Source organism: Podarcis filfolensis (genome assembly GCF_964270895.1).
Source record: "Podarcis filfolensis genome assembly, chromosome: 7".
NCBI lineage: Eukaryota > Metazoa > Chordata > Lepidosauria > Squamata > Lacertidae > Podarcis > Podarcis filfolensis.
Window position 1 is genome coordinate 46,918,923 of NC_139603.1, and position 22,403 is coordinate 46,941,325.

The following is a 22,403-nucleotide window of genomic DNA, read 5'->3' on the forward strand; positions in this document are numbered from 1 at the left end:
TTCATTTCATCCTGCTTGGTCCTCAGACATGTCAGTTATAAAGTGGACCTCATACATTTTGCTGCCTATGGGAGAGCAGCACATGTTGCCTTCTGCACCCACCTTCCCAAGTCAAGGTTCATAGTACCAAAGCCAGGTCAAGTCGTTTTCATGCCTGAGGCAGCATATCCCACAGCCACCTCTTCCCCTCCCTGTCAGTGAGAATGTGACAACACTAAATTAAATAGCCAATAATTTATTGCTCTTTCATATCATGCGAAAGCATCCTCCTGAGGTAGCCACCTCATTCTGCCTAATGCTAGAGCCATCTCTCTAACTTTACAGACAAAAAGGCATAGCGATTATTATTTGGCTATGATTCATTAGTGTCCACTGGAAAACTTCAGGGTTTGCAGCTTGAAATTAGTTGAATTATTATTTTTTAAATAAACGTTGACACAATTTTAAATATTGATGTGTGTCAGGGAACTGCCATCGGAACTAGCGGAGGAGGCGAGGCTCCACAGCGATGCTGGAGAGGGGCCAAGCAGGGAGAGAGGCAGGTCTCCGGCTGGGGAAGAAAATCAGCGCAACACCAGGGATAGAGGGGGGCCGATGGGGGAAGCAGAGAGGGGGCTCCAGGACTCTTCGCAGGAGACTAGCGAGGAGAGCACAGGTCCTCCGCTGCCCACACCCACCCTGCGCAGAAGACTTCCGCGCAGGGAAAGTAGGCGGCGACTTGGCGTCAAAGAACTTCTTTGCTGGAAGAGGTTTAAGAAACGCCCACTGACGGATTCTGCCAGTGACTGAACAGCCACGGAGTGGATGGCTGTCCAGCGAGAAATGGTTTAACCAGCCAACCTAGCCCAGAGCGGCGGTAACTTACGCACAAGCAACCCCTAAAGCCATTACAATGTGCCAAGAAGAACATAATTTTTTCCTTTCGCTGATGGTCCTTCCCTCCCTCCCTCCTCCTAACATTAGGATTTTTACTGCCATCTCTTGACATTTGCTTTGGGGGATAAAAATTATGATTAAAATCTGGGGTCCCCAGTGTAGCACCTGTGAGCACCACAGAACCCCAAGACATTCTTCTAGGTACCATCCAAAACCACCTGTCCCTCTCAATGTTTTTTCAAATAATTTTTGTTTTGGAGGGGTTGCTAGCTTCTTAAAGGCAGGGAGGTTGCCTGCTTTAGCTGGTATAAGTGGGTTTTTTTGGGGAGGGGGTTCTGAGCATCACCAGTTTGCCTTCTATGAAATCAGCATTCTGTGGTGCCCACAACAATCTTTTAGATTTCCAAATGTGCCCACAGGCTCTAACTTAAAGAGAACTAACAAACAACAATGTCATGGTTTCTTATTCTCTCCCCCCTTACAGAATGCAACTGTGATACATCTGGGTCTGTGAGCAACACATGTGGCTCTTTGGGACATTGTCATTGCTATACAAACTATGCTGGGCCAAAATGCAGCCAGTGTGCTCCTGGCTACTATAGCTATCCCAATTGTTTGCGTAAGTAACCAATCAAGTTTCTTTCTCAGATATGAACTTTGATTTAACAACGTATTACTATACACAGAAGCAAAACTGTTTTAGTCTACTAGATGTATTTAAGAAAAATGATGTCATGTGATTGACAGGTGGGTTGCCCTGCCCACCTGTCAAATTCAGCTTGTGATGCTAAGTTCTGATAAGGGATTTGGCCCATGGAGCCAGAAACGTTTCCCTACCCCTACCTCTAGAGAGCAGCTGCCACTTAGGACTAAACTGCTTCTAACAGGCATGTGGGTGGGAGGAGCATTTTGACTGGATTATTGCCCCTGTGCCATGATGCTGATCTTGGTCACCCTCCCACTGTTGCACCAGCTTTTTATTTGTTAAAAAACCAGCTGCACAAGGGGAAGCTACGTGACAAATTTCAAGTGTAAATTGACCCTCGATTGCATAAGGACCAGCAGACTGGCTCAATATATTGCAAACGTTTTGTTTGTGTGCCCGGCAACTTTAGCTTGGGTAGAATGCACATCTTTGTGACTTTCTGAAGGTGATGCTCACTTACCCTTCCCCAGCCTGCTGCCCTCAAAGATGTCTTGAACTACTGTTGCCATTAGTCCCAGCCAGTATGCTTGGTTGGCCCTGACCCCTGCTTGGGCCTTCTCATTGGCAGTTCATTGATTGTAGAATGCCCTCTCTGATGAGGTGTGTCTTCCTACCTCATTATCAGCGTTTAGGAGGAATTTAAAAACATTCCTGTTCACCCAGGCATTTGATGACTGAAAGAGACTGTTCCTGGCAACCTTGAAATGATGATGAGGTGTGAGGATATGTGACTGTTTTAAAATGTTTTTAGATGTCCTTGATGTTTTAATTTATTGATTTTTATTGCACCATTCTGCTGCTTTGTTGTTGGCTGCCAGTGCTGTTTTGAGAGGAAGGGAAGGATAGAAATGTAGATAATAATATAATAAACATCCAGAGGGCACCAACTTGGCAAAGGCTGCATAACTAAGAACAGTATAGTAGCTGTGCAGCTGACAGAATTCCTGACAACCTACACAGTAAGCAGAGAACATGTTTTCCATGCTCTTTGCTTCAAACAACTCCTGTCCTCAGATTAACTGGGAGTGGGGAGAGAGAGAGAGAGAGAGAGAGAAAGAAAGAAAGAGAGAGAGAGAGAGAGAGAGAGAGAGAGAGAGAGAGAGAGAAAGAGAGAGAAAGAGAGAGAAAGAGAGAGAGGGAGAGGCCTGTATTCAAAATTGCAGATTTCAGCACTGTATTGTTCAATATAGAGCATCTTGATACTTTTTGTGAAAATTAACTTTTCGCAACAAAATTTTTGCAAGATTTGAAAGCCTTTGAGTAGGTGGACTTCAGAAGCTGATGATTTCAGTGTGTTATATTTGTAGAATTCCACCAACTTGTGAGGCCTTTTGTTTTTTGCTCAAGGCCCAAAGTGCTTGAATGGAGGCATGAAGACTAGAGGAAAATATGGCTCTTCTCGTTCAGTTGAGGGAGCCTCTGCTCTCTGGCTTGGTGTCCTCAGAGAGATTGCCTACATAGCTAGGGGCTACATGAGGAGAAGGAGGATGAATAAGACCTCTGACCCCAAGTTGCATATCTCTCTCCAAAAGGAGAAGCATGGAATGTATCAGTCCACAAAGAAGCAGCTGCTTGCCAGAGCATGTCTCCAAACTTTTATCCATGTGTGTGTATATGTATGTGTGTAGTAATATGAAACCTGGTGTCCTTATAAAATTAACACCTTTGTTCAGCTTGTCAGTGCTCGACCCATGGCTCCTACCAGGGCACATGTGATGCAGTCACAGGCCAGTGTGAGTGTCAACCAGGCTTTACAGGACAACAGTGTCACAGATGTCTCTCAGCAGCCAACAGTTTTCCTCATTGCCAAGGTAATAATTACCAAGACACATCTATTTATGGCAATATTTTAGAAGCAGAAAATTGTATGCGATCAGGGGAGTTGGACAAGTTTTGCCCTCATTGTGAGGCTAATTACTTGTTTAGGCTGCCATTGCTAATTGTAAGATGCTTTGATCTTAGAGCTCAGGTGGTGGCAGGTGTCCTGAAGGATGTCATTTGGTGTTTTAGAGGGACAGTTTATTGAGGCAAGGAAGCCATACTACCTTGCCTCAGACATTTGCAAACCATTTTTCAGCTGAAGAGTGGGATAAAAATGTTTTAAATAAATAAGTAAATAAAATTTATTTGAAAATCCCTTTTTAAAGCCATCCAAGTTGCTGCCTCTGATAGGAACAAATTCCATCATTTCACTATGTGCTGTGTGAAGATGTACTTTATCTGTTCTGAATCAACATTCTTCTGCTTCATTGTATGTCCACGCATTCTAGTGTTAAGAGAGAGGGAGAAAAACTATTCTTTGTCACTTTCTCTATGCCATGCATACTTTTATACACTTCCTTTACATCCCCTCTTACTTGACTTTTAAAATTAAGAAGTTTCAAATGCTATAATCTTGCTTCATCGGAGAAATTCTGTTGTCCTGATGCCACAGGAAAGGAGTTAATGGTTGTTTATAGCTCAATCCTCCATGAATGGAATGTGTCTGGACTTAAGTTTGAGAGATACAAGCACATACATCTCTTTCTGCTTTTCTGTGGTCATGAGGTTCCCTCAGTGGCCATGGCCAAGACAGTCAAAACCAATGACTGGGCAGTGTTATGTATAAAATTAATGGGAAATCTTACTCATGTTATGGGCCTCAGTTAATGTTTTCCATCTCTGTTTCCTACCTGTAAAATGGGACCAACATTGACTACAGGGCCAATGTGAGGATAAAACACTATGCAGTATGTACATAAAAGGAGGTATTTAAATATTATTAAGAATATATCTGAGAGAAACTGTCAATGTTTGTTGTGAGGCTCAATGCATAGTGAAATAACCAGGGAATACTTTCTTCACTTTAAAAGTGCTGTATGGATTGTTGAAAATAAATAGCTTTAAAATAATGGGTTTTTTATTTTTAAAAATGTAAACAGGAAACAGCAACGAATGTGACCCAGCAGGAACCATGGATTCTTATTCTGTAAGTATTACATAATAGAATTGTATTACATAATAGAATTGTCATTCAAAGGCCATAATTCATTGAACTTTCGTTTTCCTAACAGTGGATTTATATGAGAAAGAAACAAATAGCTGGCAACACATTAGCACCTATCCTGCTAAATAACCTGACTGTGGCATCTACAATTATAACACAAGGCCACATTGCTAGGGCTTGAATGACTGGTTCTCCACCCTTTTCCGTTGCTAGTTAGTGGGCATGGGCAAGTTGTCCTCACAGGCATCGTAGCCCCAGGGAGGAGACTCCTCCAGTAAGTGACTTTTAGATAAGGAACTTAGTTCATAAGCGTAGGAGAAATGGAATGTTTGTCATATCTCCTAATATCAAATGTGTGAATATTATTACTTGTGAGATTTGATGACAATATACATACATAACAGGGAAATGTTCTGTAGTGAATTTGCCTCTGTTCTGCTCAAATCCCATTAGTTCCATTGAGCAAAGAGGTGTAAGACTGTTCCCCACTCAAACAGGTTTTTGATAATCTTGTGTGTGTGTGTGTTTTATTGATCCATAACTTAATGTAAATTGTCCAGTGGACTTTATTGATGGGCTGTATAAAAATATTAATTTAAAAAGCATGAAGAAATCAAACATATTTTCTAAGGGTACACCCTGCAAGTTGGAAGGATGCAGCTGTGAGTTGGTGGGGGTGGGCACTTTCTCAGAGTTTGGATAGGTTCCTTCAGCTCCTCCAGTCACATGCTGAGCCACGCAAGGATCCAAACTAGTATAGTCTAGCAGCTACAGACCATTGTATTGGGGTTGTATCGGGTGGAATGTCCCATCAGTGCAAGCGTTGCAGCTTGCCAGATGAAACAATCTCCCCTCTCCTCTCCCTGTAGGCTGTCTCTGGGGGTTCTCCAAGCCAATTTCAGGGGTTGCAGGGGAAGGAGAGGGGGGAAGTCCTGTTGTATGAGCAGGACTTCTGCTGATGGAACTCGTTAGGTGAATTCTGTCCATTGTGTATCTTCAGACAACTTACTAATTCTAAGTCTGGATTCTCCATCTGTAAAACTGTTCTCCATCTCCCATTTCCTATGTGTATTTCAAAGCTGTATACTGTACTAGTTTGTCAAGACCCTGTCATGACATATGCATTATTCCCTTTGTCCATTAGGATGATTGCCGGTGTCTGCAAAATGTAGAAGGTCCAACCTGTAGCATTTGCAAACCACTTTACTGGCATCTGGCCAGAGAAAACCCGTATGGATGTATAGGTAAGGCTGTGTTGATACACACCCAGTGCTTTTCTTTCCTGGGGGAACGCAGGGGTACGCACACCCCTAAACATTTTGTGAATCTACGTTTGGCCTCATTGAGGGGCAGTATTTCAATATGAGTAGGAACATGACAGTACCTCTAAACATTTTTTAAAAGAAAAAAGCACTGTACACACCTCATGTTATATTATAAAAATAAAGCCTGTGGTTTTTTCCTGTTCTCAGCCCAGTCCAGGCCCTCCAGACCTGCCACTATTATCTTTTATATAGCAACCCTAAGAAAATGATAGCACCTGTACACATTTGAGGTTCCAAAGGGGCTTCACTGACTGACACGGATGTGGACATGGTTGCGAAGGCCTTCACTGTGCAGTCTTAAACCATTGGCTTTGGATTCAGCTGCCTTGTATATCGCAGGTTTTGTGCTCTCTTTTAGTGAAAGCACAATTCTCACAGGCTGAGAGTATCAAACAAACCAGTATTCTTGCAGTTGCTTAAAAAAAAACCAAAAACACCACTCTGTTTCCCATTAGTAACACAGATGCCTAATGATGCATAGCCAAATTCTGTTCTGCAGAATCACTTGATGTAAATTTAGCAGAGTTAGGCAACATACACTTGCAAAACTCATATAGCAGCCTTTTGGGGCCCGGATTATCGTGAAAATGGCACAGAATAAAGGGCTTAAGCCTCTTTTCCTATACACTACAGTCTTGATCTGGATCAGGGTCATCTACAGCTGCTATTTAAAAATAAAATTAGAAATACACAAATGCAAGCATGCTTTTGCAGCACATTCCTGTAAATATTTACTCAGAAGTAAGTCCTCTTAAGTTCAATGAAACTTAACTCCCAGGTTCAAGGGCTATAGAATTGCACCCTCAATATAGTGTTTCATTTGGCACAGAGTGAGGCCTTTTTGCTTGGAGAAAATTGTTTATTTACTTGTCCAAGAAGCCTCCTGTTGGTAGTTTTCTGGAAGACACCTGCCTTTTTCATGGACTGCCTAGAGTTATGTTGAGATGCAGAACATGGAAAATAAGTAGAACAATAACTGGAAGCATTTTCAAAATGTTCAGCAATGCCCAAAGTGTATCTGATAGGTCTAGACTTTAGACAGCTTGCTGTGTGGAAAGGAGTCTTAAAATAGCTTTCCCCCCAAAGAACATTCATGTCACTTTTATGGTAACGTGCCTCCACCAATCTAGCAAAAGATAAAGGAATTATTAATACTGAATTCCACTTACATGGTAACAGAATGTGGCAAGGTCAGCAAAGATTCCCTGGAGAGAGGTTGTGATGGTAAGGTTTTCATAGCCCCAGGAGAATTACTAAGGAAGATAACAGATAGTCAACCTAGCAGGAACACATGCAAGATACTTACCCCCCAGAATTTCTATGTTTGGGGAAAATCAGGAGCATATCTCTGTCTCATGTGTACCTCCTCCATCAAGAACTTAATACCTGAAATGGAACAGCCCACATTTATTTTAAAGTGGAATCTCCCTGTCTGTGTAATCCTGGGCTTGTTTTCATTAAGGGTCTAGATTGTGAAATCAGAGGGAGCTTCCACTCAAACAGATGCTATCTCCTAGTTCAGGAGTTTGCTCTCCAGATGGGGCTGGAGAAGGGAGACAGGCTCATCTCACCACAGGTAGGCATTCCAAGTTAGAGTATTATATGAACCTGAAGTCTTTCTGGATTTTGGTCTTATAATTTAAAAGGCAGAGAGTTCCTTTAGGCATGCCTGTTGTCTAGCGCTCATCCAGCAGATGTCAATCATATAAAGGGTTCTAAGAAAAAGGTTTCAGGTGGATACGTTTGCCTTTACAGAGTGCCAGTGTGAGGCATCTGGAACACTGAGTGGAGTCAGAGAGTGTCGGCAGGTAAAAATATTCAGTTTTCACTATGCGTTATTCAACTTTTTTGGCTGAGCAAATCCACATCAAGCCCCAGTTCTCACACTGGTCTACAGCCCCAAATGTGTGGGTGGGAAGGGACCTTGGCATCCCAATATTCTTTGTTGCTTGGGTGCAAGTCTTGCGTTTTAGGCCCAATTTAAAACTTTGCTTTTCATATTTCTGAGTCCTTTGTGACATGCATGAATGTCCCCTCCAGGTGAGGAACTGCAAATGACAATGAGTGAAAAAGCCTTCTCAGTAGTGACTCCCTAGTTTGTAGAATGCCTTCCCCAGAGAGACCCACCTAGCACCTACCCTAATGTCTTTTCATTGCCAGGCAAACAGGATGACAACCTAGTTTTAGCTCAGTGAATTTTATTTCTCCGCTCCCTCTTTTAAAACTGGTTTAATTCTGTGCATTTTTATCCCTCTCTCTGTTTATCCCTTTCTCTACATTTTGATCTGCTGTGTTTTATTTGTTAGCTTATATTGTAATATTTTTATTTTTGAATTTTTGGTCTACATTGTAAGCCTCCTAGAGAAGCTTTGTTATTAGGCAATCGAAAAATAGCCTACCTAAATACAATACAATACAATACAATACAATACAATACAATACAATACAATACAATACAATACTGAATTAAATAGGAACTACTCCCATGTAAATGTTCATATCTGTATCCCAAGTAGCTTGCTTAGCAAGTTGGTGTCAGGTTTAGCTAATTTTTATAAATGAGCTCCCTCACCCTGCCAAAGTTACCCGTGACTGGCTGACTTCAAATCTGGCATATCACAGGAGCAACTTCCCACTCTAGGCTTCTATTAGAACAGGGCCCCACAGATTTTATTGGGCTCCATCCCTATCCATGACAGTGCTGGCTGGGAATGCTGGGATTTGGAGTCCAACAGTGGCTCAAAGACCCCATCACTAGACTAGAACCTGGGAGATAATTCCCCATAAGGCTATCCTGCAGAAGTGGGACATTTGGCTTCTTTCCTTTCCTATATTGTGATCTCTTTGTTTGCAAACCAGCTCCCACCTAATGCCACAACCATCCATTCATGCCTATTTAAAAATATTTTAGGTCATTACTAAAGACTCTTTTGAAATAAGAAATGTATCAAAGGAAAACTTGAAAGCTTCTCCACTCCCTTCCCCTTATAGGTGGATGGTGAATGTTACTGCAAGCCTAACGTTTGTGGAGATTCGTGTGATACTTGTGAAGATGGTTATTATGGCCTAGAAGACAATAATTATTTTGGATGTCAAGGTAAAATGTGGTTTAGTTACTACAGGACATGTTTCTAAAAAACAGTCTTCAAATCACTCCTATATAACATATTTGCATATGAACTTTTATTATTGCTTCTTACCAATGTGAGTCTTCTGTTTAAATTTTGGTAAGTAACAGTGGGCAAGTTTTCAGTATTAAATATCTGCTTCCTTCAACACAGATCACTCTTTCAAATGATGGCCTTAAGCTGTGTTCACACTCCTGATTACTGCGCACTTACTGTGTTGCCAGTGCGGAGTTTTTGAGAGTCAGTGTGGTGTAGTGCTTAGCGACCCAGACTTGGGAGACCAAGGTTCTAGTCCCCCCTCAATCTTGAAGCTCACCTCATGACCTCAAGCCAGTCATAGTCTCTCAGTCTAACCTGCTTCACAGGGTTGTTGTGAGGATAAAATGCAGGACGGAGAACTATGTCAGCTACCTTGGAGGAAAGAAGGGATATAAATAGAAAACAGACTACTGTTTTAATGAGTCCCTGCTTATCTCATTCTGTTTATGCTACTCTTTCCCTTCAGAAACAGGGACTCATTCCAACAGTGACCTGTGGTAAAACAGCCATAGCAATTGGGGCAATGTCAGTTCTTCCTCCTCTGCTCTTTCCTAGCTCTTGATTGTGTGTGAGAGATGGAGAGGTGACTTTGTATCTATACAGGTACTTTGTTGAGCATCTGCTGTGATGACTCTGGGGCTGTGCCAGCCCACTGCAGAAAGCCATACATATACATTTTTGAGAATTGATCTCGAGCATAAACAATGCGGCACTAAAGTCATTTATGGAAAGGCAGAGAGTGTTCTTCCCATCTCTTTATCCCAGAAAACCTACAAATCTATCTTCTGGCATCATATATTTTTGCTTAAAAAGTTTGGTTCTTTCCTTTACTCGCAGGGTGCAAATGTGACGTGGGAGGGGCCATAAGCCGTGTGTGTGATGATCTGTCGGGTGATTGCCAGTGCAGAAGGCACATGGTTGGAAAATCCTGCAATGAGTAAGTAAGATGGAAAAGTGAAGCTTAGGCACCAATAAACCCAATAATAATAATAATTTATTATTTATACGCCGCCCATCTGGCTGGGTTTCCCCACCCACTCTGGGTGGCTTCCAATCAAATATTAAAAACACAATACAGCATCAAAACTTCCTTAAGATTTTGTGCTGATTCATCAACACTTGATTGGTAATCTGGCATTAACCAGCTACTTTCAACAGTGAGTGCCAAGTTCTGTGAGGGCCAAGTTCTGCTCTTTGTGACTTCACCTTGGTGGTAGTAGTATGGAGAGGATTTGTTTAGCCACCTCCCTCCTTAACTTATGCCATATGGTCTAATCCAGCAGGCCAGTTCTTAAGTGTTATGTCTATTTTTCATATGTAGCAAATGAAACATTTTTAGAAAATAAAAGCATTGCCTGCCATTTCATTTTTGTATTTATGAAAGGCCTGAAAAGGACTACTACTTACCTGATTTACATCACATGAAGTTTGAAGTTGAAGATGGTACATCTCCTAACGGAAGAGGAATCCGGTTTGGTTATGATCTTCAAGAATTTCCTGGCTTTAGCTGGCGAGGTTATGCACAGATGTCCTCAGTACAAGTATGTATTTAACTGACCAGATGTTACTTTGTGAAATAACCTTGGGAAGAAGATGTGAGTTCATTTCCTTGGTCCTGCCGGATTATAGAAGAGGCCAGAAGAAGTTGATCCCACATATACTTAAACTTATTTTCTTTCTTAAAAGTTTATAATGGGTGTGAAGGAAACATTCTTCAGCAAAGCCTGCTTTATGCATTTACCCTTTCTCTGTGGGGAGATCTTCTAAGTGCTGACTCCACATGCCCTCTTGCATTTTCTGCAGCAGTTTATTATTTTTATTTATTTGTTGAATTTATACCTCAGCTTTGTCTCCATGGGGCTCCAGGTGGCTTACATAGTTCATTTAATTCTCACAACAACCCAGTAAAGTAGGTTAGGCTGAGGGGTTGTGACTGGCCACCAAGGTCACCCCGTGAGCTTCATGACCAAGTGGAGAATCAAACCCTGGTCTCCCAGGTCCTGGTCCAACACTCTAACCACTACACCACCACTGGCTCCAGTCTGCCATGTGATTCCTTCCAGTCACTTGGAGATATATCCACACCAGGGACGGATGCTTCCAGGAAATCCACTGTAGTTGTAGAAACTCCCCATGTGATTGAGATGATCCATATAGCAAGTTTTCCTAGGTGTAGTAGCTGGAGTTGTGAGGCATAAGTGAATATTTTTAGACTTGCCCTAAGCTTGTTACAATTGAGTAGGAACATAGGAAGCTGCCTTATACTGTCAGGCCAATATGTGGGCTAGATGAGGTAACTGTTAGGAGGATTTGTAGCTCGTTGACTGGCTGAACCCAAAGAGTGCTCACTCATGTTCCTTATTATCATGGGAAAAAGTAACAAGTTGGGTGCCACAGGGTTCTCTCCTGGACCCATTGTTGTTCAATTATACATGACTTAGATGAAGGAATTCAGGGGATGATACCAAACTGGGAGAGATAGCTAATGCTGCAGAAGACAGAATCAAGATTCCAGATGACATTAACAGATTGGAGAACTGGGCCCAAACTAACAAAATGAATTTCAGTAGGGACAAATGTCAGATTCGATACTTAGGCAGGAAGAACCACCTGCACAAATATAAGATGGGCGACACCCGGCTTGCTGGTGATACATGTGAAAAGGATCTAGGGGTCTTAACATCAGTCAAAAGTGTGATGTAGCAGCAGCAGCAGAAAAAAGCTAATGCTATTCCAGGCTGCATCAACAGAAGTATAGTGTTCCAATCAAGGGAAGTCATAGTACCACTCTTATTCTGCTTTGGTCAGACCATACCAGGAGTGCTGTGTCCAATTCTGCACACCACAATTTAAGGATATTGACAAGCTAGAACGTGTAGAGGAGAGTAACCAAGATGATTAAGGGTCTAGAAACCAAGCCTTATGAGGAACAGTTGAGGGAGTTGGGCATGTTTAGCCTGGAGAAGAGGAGGCTGAGAGGAGATATGATAGCCATCTTCAAATATCTAAAGGGCTGTGACATGGAAGATGGAGCAATCTTGTTTTCTCCTGCTCTGGAAGGTAGGACCTGAATCAATAGTTTTAAGTTACAAGAAAGAAGATTCTGAATAAACAACAGGAATAACTTTCTGGCAGTAAAAGCTGTTCAACAGTGAACCAGACTTGCTTGGAAGGTGGTGGGCTCTCCTTCCTTGGAGGTTTTTAAGCAGAGGTTGGATGGGCATCTGTCAGGGATGCTTTAGCTGAGATTCCTACATTGCAGGGGTTGGAGTAGATGACCCTCAAGGTCCCTTCCAACTCTACAGTTTTATGATTCTGTGATTCTCAATTTGTGGGCATTACAGAAAAAATTGGAGGAATGTATTCAGTAAGTGCTGCCTTGGCATCTTTTTGGCGAATATGTTTTATTTCACCAACTGATGCTTGTTCATCCTTGGGGACGCGTTCAGAGAGATTGTTGGAGTAGCATGATATATAACGGATTCCTTCTGCTTAATCTTCATTCATTTGTATGCCTTACTCCTCTTAACCTAGGGTTTTCCCTTAGGGTTATTCTTTTAAATTCTGTTAACCGTGTCAGAATTTTACAAGGGTAAAATACAAATTTATGAACTACAACTTCTCCATTGCCATTTCCCCCCTCTGCTTTTCCTAGCCTTCAAAAACAGAGCATGCTCTTAAGAAACCTGGATCAGACCCCAGAAAATGCCTAGTTAAGATGATCCAGAGAAGAACATTTTTGGCTTTTTTATACTAATTTTAGATAGTAGAGCAGCTCAGCATTTCCTGTTTTGTTCCCATTAAGTCAACTTCATTTTTGAAGCTTTTGTTAGAGGAGGAAGGGAAGCAATGCTGACATCCCCACCCCAAGCATCTCTCCTCCCTCTCCTTGCTGCAGTGATTCTGTAGTTGGTGATCACCGATGAAAAACCAATAGGAGATGCATAGAAAAAGGGTGAGGAAGAATAATCGAACCAAATAAGTTAAATAATGCATGGAACTCTAGGCATATGCCAAATGAACTTCAGTCATCTGGTTTCAAACCTTTCCATTGCATCGTTGACATCCAGTTGGATTCTCTAGGTAGTAGTTACTTGGCAACCCTAAAGTTAATACATGGAAAACCTTCATCTCAAATGCCAAGTTAAAATAGATTGGAGAAGTGCAAGGTACATCATCCATGATTTAACATTAGCACACATCTTTTAACACAGTTCTTATCCTTAAGCCATGCCACATGGACACCACAGTACTATGCCAGCTTAACAGAGCAATGATATGCATGTCTTCTCAGAAACACAGGAGCAAACAATACAGGTAAGTGTGTATAAGAGTGCAGCCGTAAAAATGCGGACCATAGTACAGCCAAAACTTGTTATCCTTCCGAATTCATCAGGATATCATTCACAGTGAGGATCAGTAAGAAGAGAACTTCTTTAGACCTGTGTTTCATCCAAACCCACCATAACTTTTTTGATTGCCGTGTTACATTTGCTAAATGTTTCTAGACATTTTCTGCCTTTTGGGTAGTAGTATTAAAATAATATGCTTTCCTGTCCTCTTCTTTGCTTCTTTTTTCCCCAGCCAGAGGTGGTAGTACCTGTCACTGTGGCTTCTCCTAAGCTCTTCCACCTAGCACTGCACTATGTCACCTTGGTTTCAAAAAGCTGTAGAGGGAGGATCTCAATTGCTGAGGGGAAACATTTTGGCCCTAATAACACTTGTAAGTGAATTACGTTTCTTGCTAGGTTTGCCTGTCTTTCTCTTCCTTATGCGAGAAAATGCTTTTCCTTCCGCATAAATGTCTCTGTCTATATGCGTGGTACTTGTTATTCTTATTTTTCCCCCTGTAGGAATTGTGTATTTTGCTTGCACAGCTTCTGAAGATTTATCCTTTTGGTACTTTATGGCTTTTTCCTCCTTGTTTATTAACCTCCCATTTTACAGAATGAAGTAAGGATAACTCTGAACGTGGAGAAATCAAACCTCCGTTTATTTCGTGTTATCTTGAGGTATATTAATCCTGGAACTGCTGCGGTATCTGGCCACATAATCGCTTATTCTCGGCTTCGTAAAGGTAGGTAGAGCAAAATGGCAGCGGAACTCAGCAGGTAGTTGCAAAGTGTCTTCATGCACTGAATTCTGTTGAACTAAAAGATTCTTTTATGCCATGCCCACCCGCCCACCCTACATGTTGTCTGGTGTGGGGTGAGTAAAGGCGGGGCTTCAAAGGAGCAAGCAGGAGCTTAAAGTGGGCTCCTTGTTGTTCCTTCATTGGAACAAGGCACACTCTTGCCTGCCCAAATTTGGTTGAGCATACCTGGTCGCTCCTATTGGAAGCACTGGATGCACATAGGCAGCTGATGCTTCCGAAAAGCACTCCCACCCATTGCCCATTAGGTGATCAGAGGAGACAAAACCAGCTGTCTTTTCAGGGCTGTCAGAGAGCCCTCCTAGTCATGCTTGAGTTTCCAGAGGGTTTCAGCTACAAGTCTATCAAGGGTTTCAGCTACAAGTCTGTCAAATAGCACTGCCCTTTGAAATCCTGATTATTTGGGATATCAAAGTACAGCATCACATGGCATCAAAGGGACATCAGGTGATAGGCAAGTGGGAGGCCCTGCCCAACTATCAAGTTTGGCCTGCTAGAAAAGGACACCCACCCCTGATTTACATCAGCCTCGTTTGGTACTTCTGCACTTCCTTATTGTTAGGGTCTGCTATGTGCTGGGGGGCAAGGTAGTTGTAGTAGTAATAATATACTTTATGTGTGCACATAAGCATGCATGTGTCAAACATTGGAAGACTGTGTTTCAAATTTTAAAAATAAATTTATTTGATCAAGACATCTGAGCACACAGATTAGCAACATTGTAAAGGCAGAAGAACTTCAGAGAGAAATTCATTGCTGCTATATCCCATCTTGTCAGAGAATCTTCCTCACTTGATGCTAGTGGGCCATGGCCCTGATTTAAAAAAAAAAAAATACTGAATGCCTGGTTACAGAAGAGACATATAAATATGTGGTGGCAGAAATTTCCAGCCTAGAAATTAGTGCCAAACAGATTGCTCAGCCCTAGATTTGAAGAGTGTCAGGCTGAAGTAAAGGAAAGAGTTACTGCCCTGACAACACGAGGGCTATGACTTTTCCTCATTTTCATTTGCTTCAAGATCTGTACTGAGTAAAGAATTATCAGCTTGGTCATCTTAAAGCAAATGATCAGACAAACCCTAACTTTGCTAATTAAGCAATTTCAGCTGCTGGTTTTTGCAACAGTAAAAAGACAGTTATGGTAAAGGTAAAGGGACCCCTGACCATTAGGTCCTGTCATGGCCGACTCTGGGGTTGCGGCGCTCATCTCGCTTTATTGGCCAAGGGAGCCAGCGTACAGCTTCCGGGTCATGTGGCCAGCATGACTAAGCCGCTTCTGGTGAACCAGAGCAGCGCACGGAAACACTGTTTACCTTCCCGCCGGAGCAGTACCTATTTATCTACTTGCACTTTGTGTTTCTGAACTGCTAAGTTGGCAGGAGCAGGGACCGAGCAACGGGAGCTCACCCCGTCGCGGGGATTTGAGCTGCCAACCTTCTGATCAGCAAGCCATAGGCTCTGTAGTTTAGACCACAGTGCCACCCATAGTAAAAAGACAGTTATTATAGCAACAGTAAAAATACAAAAAGCAGTAGATAGAAAATCAATTTAAATCCTGGGCAATCTTTTTTTTTTAAAAAAAAAAAAAGAAGTCTAAAACCTGGCTCTCCGGAAAACCCAATCAGGTGGCGGCATGTAAATAATAGTAATTATTATTATGAAAGCCTACAGAGTGGCAGGGATATTTAGAGAAGGACCTCTGCTGCTAGACTTAAAAACAGGTACCGTTAGGTTCCTTAAAAAATGTATATATAAGCCATTGTTCATTGAAAATGTTAGCTTATTAATAGCTTGCTTGCCACTTTTAGTTCTTCTGACAGATATTTCCCAGGATGGTTTCATGGCCTGTTACAGAATGTGGATCGCATATATCGTGGGATTTGGCTGGATCTTAATTTCATACCTCATACAGTCTATTGCAGTACATTGCAGTAATATGTCTGTCACACACTTTGAACCTCTTCACACATAATCTTTAGCTGGCCACCCAGCGTCCCCCCCACAAAAAGTGTAAATCTAAAAAATGTCATGTGGTAACCTTTAATAGATTTATTATGGCATAAGCCTTCGTGAGCTACAGTCCCTTTTTTCAGACACATGAAGTGTTGTCTTGAGTTGCAGGTACATACAGTGGTACCTCTGGTTATGTACTTAATTCGTTCCAGAGGTCCGTTCTTAACCTGAAACTGTTCTTAACCTGAAGCACCACTTTAGCTAAAGGGGCCTCCCGCTGCCGCCGCGCCACTGGAGCACGATTTCTGTTCTCATCCTGAAGCAAAGTTCTTAACCCGAGGTACTATTTCTGGGTTAGCAGAGTCTGTAACCTGAAGTGTATGTAACCTGAAGCATATGTAACCTGAGGTACCACTGTACATGGTTGGGCAGGCAGGGGGATGCACCTGCTCTTTCAGTTTGCTGCTTATCTCGTTTTAATTAATAAAAATGTTGGTTTATGAGTCATCAAGGAGTGTTTTTTTAAAATTATTATTATTATTTTCTTGTTTGCTGGCAGGGACTCCTCAGAGCAAAGGTGTGGTCTTCCCACCCAGTAAAGAACCTGCTTTTGTCACTGTCCCAGGGAAGAGCTTTGCAGATGCATTTTCACTGACTCCTGGAACTTGGATTTTTAAAATCATGGCAGAGGGAGTCCTTTTGGTAAGATGTTTGCTAAAATAACGAGGGGGAAGGATGTTAGTGCAGTATAGTTCAGTCAAAACAGAGTTTTCATATATAGCAAAAAAGGGGGAAAGGGGGGGTGGAAGGCTATCACAGATATTACATTTTGCAACTTGTGTTCCCCTTCTTCTTACTTGCTTGGTTCTGAAAACCCCAGTTGGTGAAGTGGAGGTTACTGTCAGTTGGTTGTGCCTGGAGTCCTGAGGCAGAGCTCCTCTTACGAGTTTATGTGTGTTGTGTGAGGGTGGACTGGTTTGTGCGAAATGGTCTCCTTCTGTGCAGAGTGCCCTTTCTCTTCTCTGCCCCCCCCATCAAACTTCCCCCTTTTGACCTCTCAGTGTGCACAACATGAGGTCAGAGAAATATAGCCTCATGAGCTGTGGAGTGGTGGTCTCTCTGTGCTAGGCTTGTGTGCTGTGATTGGGTGCTGAATCACACCATATTCTGTGTCAGAGTGGGCAGAGGGACTGCTTTCAGTTCTATTGTCCAGGTCTGGGGTTAGTATAAAATGATGCTGTCAGCAGCATGACTGGTCTGAGTGAGCATAGGATTTGGGACAAATGTATCCCTCACATGTACAACTCTACCCTGTCCCCGTCCGTCCCCCCACTCCATTGGCATATAATTGTGGATGGAATGGTGCCACTAGCACACTGGAAGAGTTCCACCAGTCTTTCACCTCAGGTTCCCAGATGTTGTTGGACTACAACTCCCACCATCACCAGCCAATGTTTATAGATGATGGGAGTTGTAGTCCAACAGCACCTAGGGCTGAAGGTCGAAGAATATCATACAAATCCATTGGACATGTGGCACCATAGATCAAGATCCACTATTGTTTCCTGGCTTCTGCCACTTCTTAAAATCCCTCAGCTAGAAGATCTTGAGTACAGGACTGTGTTCTTGGGGAGCAATCCTATACACATTTACATAGGAATAAGTCAAAATAACTGGGGGCTTATATCTGAATACATGGGCTTGCATTGTTAATCTTCTGTGGAAACAGGAACCCACTCTGTTTGCAACTTATGTTGAAATTTTCACATAATCGTTTTCTATGTGCTTAATAAATACGCTTATGTTAATATTGTTTTGTCCTGTTAGGATTACCTGGTGCTTTTGCCTAGTGACTACTATGAAGCCCCCATCCTGCAGTTACCAGTTACAGAGGCTTGCACATATTCAGGACAGGCAGAAACAGATAAGTTAGTGCACCTATTATATTATTGAGACCATTGCCTTGGGTTGTTTTATTTGATTTTAATGGTGTCTCTTCGTCCTTTTTAAAAAGTTGTTTACAGTATGAGCACCTGCCACTGGACAGATTTTGCTGTGTGCTTGGTTCAGAAGTCAGAGTTTCCTTGAACAGAAGAGAGTACAGGAATGTAGCTTCCCAACAGCCAACAGCCAAACATCCCGTAATGTCTCATATCACTGGTCAAGAGGTAAGATGGCTCTGTTTGTGTGTAAATCTGCCATCATATGTGTCAATTTCGTACATTCTAGTTCCACATGGGTGGCGTTGTGGTCTAAACCACAGAGCCTAGGGCTTGCTGATCAGAAGGTCGGCGGTTCGAATCCCCGCGATGGGGTGAGCTCCCATTGCTCGGTCTCAGCTCCTGCCAACCTAGTAGTTCGAAAGCACGTCAAAGTGCAAGTAGATAAATAGGGACCACTTGGACGGGAAGGTAAACAGCGTTTCCGTGCGCTGCTCTGGTTTCACCAGAAGCAGCTTGGTCATGCTGGCCACATGACCCGGAAAAACTGCAGACAAACGTCGGCTCCCTCAGCCAGTAAAGCTAGATGAGCGCCACAACCCCAGAGCCGTTCGCCACTGGACTTAACTGTCAGGGGTCCTTTACCTTTAGTTCCATACATCCCCTGCAGTATTGCTGTGTGACTTACCCATGGGGCAATCATTCTGGGGGGCAGGGTAAGGAAGGCTTTTTCTGTAGGAAAGGCTTTGGTGGGTTTGGGATTCGGCGTTCAGGAATTATGTAGCTCTCCTTTTGCTTTCTTGAAACTCTTGCATGCTTGAGAAAAGCGTTTCCTGGGAAATGGATGGCATCCCCTGCAATCGTTATTTTGGTAGTCGTCAAATGTGGTTCGAATTTTCTTAGGTGGATCTGCAGATAAGGCTGACAGTTCCCCAAGTTGGCCGCTACGTGGTAGTCCTTGAGTATGCTAATGAACATGATCGAGTATATGTTGGCAGTGTGAAGACTGACACCCCTGGGAATGTGATGGAGGCAAAAATCAATATATATAGCTGCAAATACAGGTGGGGAAATGTGGAAACTTAATTATCCGTTTGGGTTGAATATCTGTTTTGTCTTTTTTTTTTAAACTTGCTTATGTATGCCTACTGTGTACTCATTCTGAATACTGTTTTAAAATAAATGGGAATTGAGTAGGGGAAGTGCCGCAGCTCAGCAATAGGGCATGTGCTTTGCAGGTTCCTGTTGTCTCCTGGCAGAACTGGGAAAGACTCTTGCCTAAAACCCTCGAGGGCTGCTGCCAGTCAGTGTTGACAATACTGAGCTGGATAGAACAGTGGTCTGACTCATTAGAAGGCAAATTTCTATGTTCTTGTGCTCTATGCTTCATCTAATGACAATTATATTATAGTGTATGATTGGGCGGTATGTGTGTGTCTCCATCTAAAGAAAACAGAATAATCTGAGGGACTCAAATACTGATGTAACTAGATTTAAAAATAATTTTCATTGCATTAATCCATAGAACTTAATTCTTTAATTCCAAACATAATTCCCTGTTTTGGATTGTATTGATTATCCCGGATCATTCCCTATTTTCCAATCAACATGATTTAAAATAGCCAGATATAAATGGTACAATCCTGATAAATAACTCACTGTTTCTTGGCTTTGGAGGAAATAAGCAAATGGTAGAAGAAGAATACTCTTTTGGGGTGGAAGAGTTCCAGTATGGTTTTTAACTACTTTTGAAATCTATTCCAGCTTTCTATGCCGTAGTGTCGTGCTTGATGAAATGCACCGAGTTGCAGTTTATGACCTTCTGGCTGATGCAAACTTCCATCTCAGGGCTTCAGCAATAGATTTTCTCCTAGTAAGTTTCAGTTCTGTGATATTTTTCCGGTCAGGTGGGCTACTCTGGGGTCTCTAATAAGGGATCTCTTGCCACCCGGATCCATTGTGAGTCCCTGCCAGGGAAAAAAGTGGGATATAAATAAATAAATAACAATGACCACAACAACAATCCATTATTATCAATGTCCTGCCAGCCACTGTGATGCAGGCTTTCACATATTTTGGTTTCAAATGATCACAGTGATTGTGCGGTTCCATAATACCCCCCACAAAAATGTGTGCGTATGTGTCTTTTTCAAGCCTTCCCAAATGCAAAGCAAAGGGACTGGCTATGAAGATAGGTTTGTGAGTAAATTGGTTTAAAAGTTTCGTTATAAGAGCTTTGCTGCCACCTTTTGGATACTTAAATATTTCCTCACTTATCCCCTTGCACCTTCTGCTTTCAAAACAATGCATTGGCTAGCATGTATATGGAGAACGCTGGGATAAAAGCCAGAATAGAATGCGGCTCCTTGATAGTTGCATTCAGAAGGAGTTGAACTTCTGCTTGTTGCAAGGTACTGTGGACATTCATACTGAATACTCCTTTAAAAAATAAATAGTGGCTGAATAGGGGGAGAGCCATAGCTCAGTAACAGAGCTCCATGCTTTGCATTCAAAAGGTTCCAGGTCCCTGGCATCTCCAGGCAGACCTGGGAAATATTCCTGCCTGTAACCCTATAGAGTCACTGCCAATCAGAGTTGACAATACTAAGTTAGATGGACCAAGGGCATGACAGATTGATATGTTCCTCTTAGTAAAGTTACCCAGAATTGGAAAGGAAGTGTACCCAGATCCTGTTGGCCAGGGGATTCCCCCACCCCTTTTTAAAATTTCTCTGGAGTTAATTTCTTGGCTCACTGATTAGTCAGCGAGATTGTTTTGCTGTTCTGTTTCTTGAATCATTATTAGACATTTGGTTTATTTATTATTTGTTTGTTTTCAACACTTTCTGCACTTCTGTTTCGTATGATATCTCTCACAGCTTTATAAAGTTAGAAGCAATGTATAGAAAGTCACTTAATGAATTCCAACTTAATAACAGAATGGAAAAAATCGTGGAATAAAATGGCAGCACCATAACTGAAATATGAGCAGACAGTACAAAACACAGGGCAATAGCCGTTTGTTCTCAGGAATTCTCAAAGGCTTTCTTAAAAAGAAAATATTTTACCTGCCTCTGGGAAAGTGGCAAACAAAGTTCCACAGGATCTCTCAGTTCCACAGGACTGGGGCTGTTACTATTCCCAAGGGAGGCTAATTTAAGATGGATTCTGGAGCTATCAGAAGAGGTCAGCTTTTGTTTCTGAGCCTTTAGCGGCAGTCCTTGAATTGCATGCATTTATTCAGCTTGTCTTTATGAGAGCCTGTGCAGGATACATGGATAGGATACATGGCCGTCTAATAGGTACACATTGTGTGTTTTCAGACATTTATCTGAATTCATCAGGATTAGAATTGTGCTTCTTCAAAAGTAAATTGAGGTTTTCAATGTGCCAAATTCTGGGATACAGTCCACATTTTGTAGTTGCACAGGAATACTATCAGCTTTGAATAAATGGAGTTGGAATGAATAATCTTACTGTGGTTGAACAGTAAAAGTAGGCTGAATGCTTATTTTTTGCTTCTATTCTTAGTAAAGACCAATGAGCAGTTCAAGGCACTGCTGTGTGACTCACTGTCAAAAGCGTACACTTCTAATCCCATATAATGGTAGAGTAGCAGCTCTTGGCCAACCACATTGTCCTCATGGCTTCTCACAAATCCTTCTAATGAAGGCAAGAGATTGTAGAAGGCCCTGTGGTCATGGAAAGGGGTTTTCAGCTCACTGTCCTCCCTCTCCTTGGCAGGATCCTGTAGCTTACAAGCCTTCCATTCACAGGTCTCCACACACTGCGCTGCCTCTTTGCTAAACTGAATTGCTTCCTTCCTTTCTTTAACAGCACAAATGGTGTGCTGTTTTCACATATTGTAGCTGCCTTATTCACATGCTGCTCTTAGCTGGTAGAAGAAAATAACAGAACCTTCATTGTCGTCTTTGTTTCCTAGCATAAAGTTTGCCTTATTCCTCTGGAAGATTTTTCTATAGAGTACTTGGAACCTAAAGTATATTGCATTGCCACTTCTGGCCATTCAGCTGATCCAAGGTAAACTGCTTCCTTCCCTTTTGCTTCCATCAAGAGAAGGCTTAAGGTTCTTTCTGATCTGGGAATAACTGCAGTACCCATCATACAGCAAGGCTGCTGCCACTCTATGTATTCTGAAATAAGAATAATTTGATCTCAGTCGTGCTTTCTTCTTAGCAGAGATATGCAAGGCTTTGCCCAGAGCTGTGCAAACACTCTTGAGAAATTTGGCTTGTCTGAATTATTTTAGCTTCTTTGCAAACTCTGACAAATGTTCC

The 22,403-nt window shown here is 42.2% G+C and overlaps 1 protein-coding gene across 2 annotated transcripts in view; it reads left to right on the forward strand.

Annotated features, from left to right (window-relative positions):
- Window positions 1–22,403, forward strand: part of LAMA3 (laminin subunit alpha 3) — a 125,842-nt gene that overhangs the window by 35,782 nt on the left and 67,657 nt on the right. For both annotated transcript variants that reach the window (XM_083623626.1, XM_083623627.1), the window contains 15 exons: window positions 1,361–1,495; window positions 3,256–3,393; window positions 4,504–4,550; window positions 5,713–5,812; window positions 7,649–7,701; window positions 8,885–8,990; window positions 9,898–9,997; window positions 10,445–10,601; window positions 14,008–14,137; window positions 16,725–16,867; window positions 17,993–18,093; window positions 18,180–18,333; window positions 19,009–19,169; window positions 19,870–19,978; window positions 22,049–22,146. In XM_083623626.1, the coding sequence (XP_083479752.1) occupies window positions 1,361–1,495; window positions 3,256–3,393; window positions 4,504–4,550; window positions 5,713–5,812; window positions 7,649–7,701; window positions 8,885–8,990; window positions 9,898–9,997; window positions 10,445–10,601; window positions 14,008–14,137; window positions 16,725–16,867; window positions 17,993–18,093; window positions 18,180–18,333; window positions 19,009–19,169; window positions 19,870–19,978; window positions 22,049–22,146 (1,732 nt within the window). The remainder of the gene's footprint in view (window positions 1–1,360; window positions 1,496–3,255; window positions 3,394–4,503; window positions 4,551–5,712; window positions 5,813–7,648; window positions 7,702–8,884; window positions 8,991–9,897; window positions 9,998–10,444; window positions 10,602–14,007; window positions 14,138–16,724; window positions 16,868–17,992; window positions 18,094–18,179; window positions 18,334–19,008; window positions 19,170–19,869; window positions 19,979–22,048; window positions 22,147–22,403) is intronic.